Genomic DNA, 6,253 nt, shown 5'->3' on the forward strand with positions numbered 1-6,253 from the left:
TACGCTAAGTGGTTGAGTTACGTTAAGTATAATCATTCGCGCTTAAACTCGTTCTTTCACATCAAGCTAACGGAAAAATCCATAAACCCATCGTAGTCATAAAATAAGAAAAGGCTATAAGGCCTTTCTAAAATAAGAACTGAGAAAGGGTCATCATATTTTAGTTTTGTGTTTTGTTTTAAGGTTTGGCTGTTTTATATTTTATCAGTTTATTCTGCACTAAGGACGGTCAAGCGGAGGTCTTGACCGAAATATTTGCATAATTTTCAATTTTTTCACTGTCTGTATATTGTCCTAGTTCTTCTTTTCTTTGTGATTTTATAAAGTGTGGCATTCCACTAACTTCATTGGTTCATAACTTGTCCGTAAAAAGGAGGTGTAAAGCTCCTCCCCCCTCCCTTTAGTAAACAACCTGACTAGCCTATCGAAGTAAATTCTAAAAGTCCATTAAAAGATAGCTACTTTTTTTAGACAGCATCGCTGCATCCAACATCGCAAGGACTCAAAATCCCTTAGGAGAGTCACAAATATCTCCTAGAGCGGGCGAGGAGGTCATCTCCTACTTTGGAAACTCATGGGTTAAGCGATCCTTTGTTGAAGCTTGTAGAAGTTAGAATCTTTGGTTTTGTTCTTTTATTAGCTTTAACCTCTATCTTAATGCTAATACCCATTAAATGGATTGTTCTTTAGGACAATGACCACTCAAGAACTGCTCGGGTTCTGTTGATGCTGGTAGTTCCCGGTCATTTAGTTTTCACAATGGCAATTGGCTACTTAAAAGCAGGTCACACCTCTATTACTCCTATCTTTATTATATTTTATCTACTCGCTGCACTTCTTCAGGTATGTTTATTCTTAGTATTCTCGTGTTGTTGGCATTTTCTAGTTTTTTTCATTATTTTGTCATGTGACTGTTCATAAACAAGATTTTTTGGCCTTTTTTGGGATCAGTTTTGTCTAGAGATTTGCATACGAAGAGATAAAAAAAAATCCCCAAGATAATAACCAATTAAATGCCACTTATAAGTAAAACAAGTTAAAATAAATTAAATAAAATAAGTGTAAATAAAATCTTTGGGAAAAATTTCAGATACGCTCTTTATTTTTGTGTCTCAATAATATTGCCTTAATAGTGTTCAGATAAGATCTCTTCTCCTAGTATTCCCTTGTTCTACCTTGAAACATATAGAGGAAGTAATCTGGGTTCAGGGGACAGAGCGAATGGATTTTCGGAGGTCGTCCACCAGTACTGAGCCTGACCTACCTTCCACACTAAAGTGTTAATATTCGCTTGAAGCTGTGTCAAGATAGGCCCCTACAGCCAAGTAGACGTTGATCACACGGTTGAGCTTTACAGCCGAGGTGCTACCATGCCTTAAAATTTCATTGTTTGGGGATTTCTCCATTATCACAAAGAAATACTTGTAAAGAATCGCTCGTCCCTCTTCATGGACAAGGCATTACATACTTGTGCTAGTTCGTCTATATTTTGATTTGTTTCTGACTTATTTTAGGGCAGGAAAATTTAATATTAAGGAAGTGACTACTTAAGGATTGTAAATAGCAATTCGACGCACTGAAGTAATATGACAATTATCAGCATGGCCTTCATATGGAAATTAATCGTTGATAGCCAGTGATGTCAATGGGGGGGGGGGGCTTGGACTTTGAAAAACATATCTTCAGGAGGTATTTTCGTTGAAAAAGGACAAAATTTTCCTCTTATATTTTGGAAAATACATTTTGTCCCCAACTTCTAAATACTCGTGAATTGACATGACTGGGATAGCAAATTGTTTTTATATCCGATGCATATGAAACGAATAATGTGAATATTCTGAGGCAAAGTAAGATAGACCTTGTTTGTACATATAAAAACTTTTCAACTAACAACATTAGTGTTGTAAATGGCAAAATTGGGCACCTAAAATTGGACATTTTACATATTTTACCGTAATTTTGTGGACTCCCGTAGAATTGGTATTTCACCTATTTTACGCATTTGATCAATATTTCACTGATATTTAACATATTTTGCTGACACATCTTGCGGCGCCTTATAGTTGACATCGTGTAAAACTACCCAAAGGCTGAGAGAAAGAGGTTCGGATACCATATTGTTATTCTGATTCTTACTGGAGACATAGCAGGGCGAAAAAAGTAATATAATCGTTAATTGTAGTCATTTATTTCGTTATGAAGTGTTTATAAATTGGTATTCGACTAACTCTTCTCTTTCAGCATATCACCTTATTTATCTTTGCTTATTCTCTTTTAATGAACAGTTACATAGTCTTTCCACTAAAAGAAATTATAGAAAGCAATATCATTTGGCCTGTGGTCTGTAGCAATGGTACTCAGTATAAAGCCTGGAACCAAGTTAGCTTTTTCTGCGTCGATTTTGGTAAATCGGTGTCGATTTGCAAAGGAAACGGCGCAGATTTGAGCTTGAAAAAATTTCTAGTAATTGTGCCGATTTGCAAAAACAGCGTCGAATTTCATCGCGATCATAAAAAAAGTAGTCCTCAATCGTTTCTTTGTCTTCTGCATGAAAATCCAAAGATCTGAATAATGATAATAGCCGTTAAATATTTAATAAGGAAAGAATTTAACATGTAATTAAATATTTTTAATAAAGAAATGGAAAATAATATAAATTTTAATAATAAAAGAACTTAACAATTATAATAAAAAATTAAATAATAAGTTGAGATCAATAATATAACTATTGATAAGTTGTAGCTATCAGATGGTGTCCGTGTCCATGATTCTTAGTTTTGAAAATCTCGCGCAAAAGGCATGCTTTTGTGCTGCTATCGTTGGCCCACTGAGCTGCTGAAGGGAGTGCCCGAAAAAAGATACTTGCGCTCTAGGCTTATGGCTCAAGACACAACGCCATTTCAGGGAGCAGTTTTTTTTGCTGTTGCTACTCTAGATCGGACACATTATGCGGTAAACATTCTATTGTTGCAACGCCAGTCGATCATAAGAGATAATAATCCTTTTTGTGTTTTTAATGAAAAAAATTTTAAGAATAAGACAATTCGCCCCCCCCCTGCACATTGGAGAATACATTGTATGTCCCTCTTCTATATTCGTACGAATTTCGGATAATATCTTAACACTTAAAAATTATAACCGTCTCTACTTTAATGCACTGTATCGTTCTAATACGCTTTGTAAAGTCAGACAGCCTTTTAGCCCCAGGACATAATTGGTGTTTCTACCGAGCGTTTTTTAGAGTTGTATAGGATAGTACTGCGATGGACATATTGGAAAAAAAAATGAAAAAAAAAAAAACACTTAGTAAAACAGATGTCGACGGTACCAATTCAGCCATCTATTGTCAAAACAATTAAGGAAAGGAAAAATAAACGATCTTTTATTTAGCGCCTACGCCGAGATGAAAGCGGAACTAAATGGAAGGGGACACACGGCGGTTTTTTTTTATTATTTTTTACTGCTGATGAATTTAGAAGAACTGAATTGGAAGTCATAAATATTTTTTTTTTTCCTGGAAAGGGAGAGGATGATTGTAAAAAAAACGCTATGTAATTTGATTAGGGATGTCCAAAAGTTCAAAGAAGTTTGAGGATTGGGCCCAAAGTGGTCCCTGCTTTCGAGCCTAAGCAAATCAAAGCCTATTTATTATAAAAACAAAATGAGTATTAATCAAACTTAAATTCCCTAAACTATATATCATTTTTACAAAACTTGAATTCATTGACGTTAAGAACAGTTCTACCTGTTGGTTTTCAAAATAGAGTATTACCTTTTTGAGCCTAGGAAAATCAAAATTTTTAAATTTTTTTATTAAAAGCTGAAAAAAGATAGACAAAAAAATACTCAACTGGTCTTCTAGCTAGAGGTCAACTGAGAAACAGCAATTTTACCTTATTTTACCAATTTTACTGACCGGGTTTTTATTTTACGGTAATTTTACAATAGTAAACAGCATAGATTAGAATAAGTTTTATGTTTTTGGACTGTGTTCAAGGTGCATTTTAGAACTAGCAATATTAATTGGCTGCCAGGAAATAGATAATAAAATCGGTTTTAAGAAAGGACCGTATTGTAAAACCATCTTTTAACATGTCAATTTTTTTTTTTTTTTTAAATTTTTTTTGGAAGAAATTTTTTTATTTTACCATAATAAGAAAAAAAAATATTTTTAAAATTTTTGGGGGGTACTACGGTATGAACTGACGGCCAAGGAACGCTGAAGCAGACCAAAGGTTCTGAAACCCTTCACGTTGCCTTGCAACATAAGTCTGGTCAATTTTTGGTAGAATTCTCATGATAAAGGTTGAAAATAAAAGATAAAAAGTTAATTCTTTGATACTTGAGGATTCGAGAACGTTTTAAACTGAAGTTTTGTGTTGCCTTGCCTTGCTCAGACTGGGGTATAACAGAATTCCTTTTTTAAGTAGTATAAAGTTAATACCTAAAACTAAGGTGGTCAACATAAAAATTAATAAAAGTAAAATTAGTAAAGCTTAGTTTTATCAAGTTTACCGGTAGAGTGTATATTTTCATTTAAGGTTAGGCTCAAATTAAATTGAATCTCTTGAAGTGCAACTGATCGAACTTAGATTTTGTTTTGAAATATTTTGTTCGTAAGTGTAGATGGTAGATAAATGTAGGTATTAGTTTTGGAGGGTTTGGTCCGCGGAGAAGAATGGAGGTGGAACTTTAAAAAGAATGGTATACACCTGCAAATTTGACTGCGAAATCGCTTATACTTTAGTGCTTATCATGTAACGTATTGGTATTTTCACCTGATAAGCTCAAACTTGTCCTCTAAGTTACCTCAAACTTAAGCTCTAAGTTCAGGAACAGTCGAACTACTCTTACGAGCTGGAAAGACACAGGGGTTTTAAAGTTAAAAATAGACATGTTAATTCAGTACGAGTGAAATTTGCGCTAGTTTTCGCTCCAGGATTTCTTTATAGATTGACGTTCATTTTGAGGATTATTTATCCCGAATTATTTAAGTTCAAGAGATTTTCTCAGTATTCTGGAATATATTCAACACAAGATCTGTGGAGTTACCTGCTATAGACGTTCCAGCACAAGCTATTTTACTTGATGTGCTACATAAAGGCTTGGCTAAGCGGATTTTGTCAGTTCTGCCCTCAGTTTGTGTAACCAGTACAAATTTAAAATAAATATAAATACATAAAGGTTTGCTTAGCTAAGCTAATATAAATATGATATAAAATTTTTAAATTGTAAAAAATTTAATATTTAAATAAAATTTTATATTTTAATTTTATATTTTAAAATGTAAATATAATATTTAAATTGACTTGGCTAAGCGGATCTATATAAATAAATATCAGAAATATAAATACATAAAAGTTTGATGAAGTGGATTTATTTGGTCAGTCCTCAGGCTTATAATTTATATTTCCTTGCCAAAATTGTGCTACCTTGTCCTAGAAACAGCCAGTTTTTTCTTTTACTGTGTACGCTCTTAAAATGCTGGAAGAAAAGGCCCTTAAGCTAGAGAAAGCACAAGAGTATTTTTTTGTCATTTTACAGGTGTATTTACTTCTGTATATAGCTCAAGCTATGATATATATTATGTGGCAACGGCGTACTGATCCAGATAGCAGCGCCATCCCTTATCTGACTGCCATTGGTGATCTCCTTGGAACTGGGCTTTTAGCTCTCTCTTTTCATTTGTTGTTTCTTCTTGGAGATGGGGATACTGATCTTGGCGATTAGGTTTAAATTCGTCTGTTATTAAATTATATATCATATTTTGTATATGAATGGTACTTAAGTTATGGTGTTTCAAAGGAGCGAATTTTTATAATTAAATTGTGTGATCATTCAAACTTATTCTTCTTTGTATCTCTCCTCTGTAATAGCTTTTTTTAATGTTATTATTGATTATGCTAAAGAATGTAATTCTTGTATTTTTGAAAAATTATAAAAGTGATTATAAAATTATGAAAGTTATTAAAAATTTTAAAAGTGATCCTGTTATATCTGTTGAAAAGCAAGTCTCTGTATATAATATGTGGCTCTCAAAGCTGAATCATCCTTGGTCTCCGATCCTATATTAGTTTTTTTTTGTTTTTTCTTATGCTTCGTATTTTTTTATGACGGGTTTTCAGAATAATAATATATATAAATATATATATATATATATATATATATATATATATATATATATATATATATATATATATATATCCGATGTTACTTCGAATACCCTTTTCTTTAAACTTGATCAAGTTGTTCG

At 32.8% G+C, this 6,253-nt stretch overlaps 1 protein-coding gene across 3 annotated transcripts in view; it reads left to right on the top strand.

Moving 5' to 3' along the window:
* LOC136040945 (solute carrier family 41 member 1-like) overlaps positions 1-5,843 on the top strand; it is a 48,694-nt gene extending 42,851 nt beyond the window's left edge. For all 3 annotated transcript variants that reach the window (XM_065725387.1, XM_065725388.1, XM_065725386.1), the window contains 2 exons: positions 691-843; positions 5,545-5,843. In XM_065725387.1, coding sequence (XP_065581459.1) covers positions 691-843; positions 5,545-5,730 — 339 coding nt within the window. In that variant the 3' untranslated portion in view covers positions 5,731-5,843. The remainder of the gene's footprint in view (positions 1-690; positions 844-5,544) is intronic.
* The last annotated feature ends 410 nt before the right edge of the window (positions 5,844-6,253 follow it).

This window comes from Artemia franciscana, chromosome 21 (assembly GCF_032884065.1).
Source record: "Artemia franciscana chromosome 21, ASM3288406v1, whole genome shotgun sequence".
NCBI lineage: Eukaryota > Metazoa > Arthropoda > Branchiopoda > Anostraca > Artemiidae > Artemia > Artemia franciscana.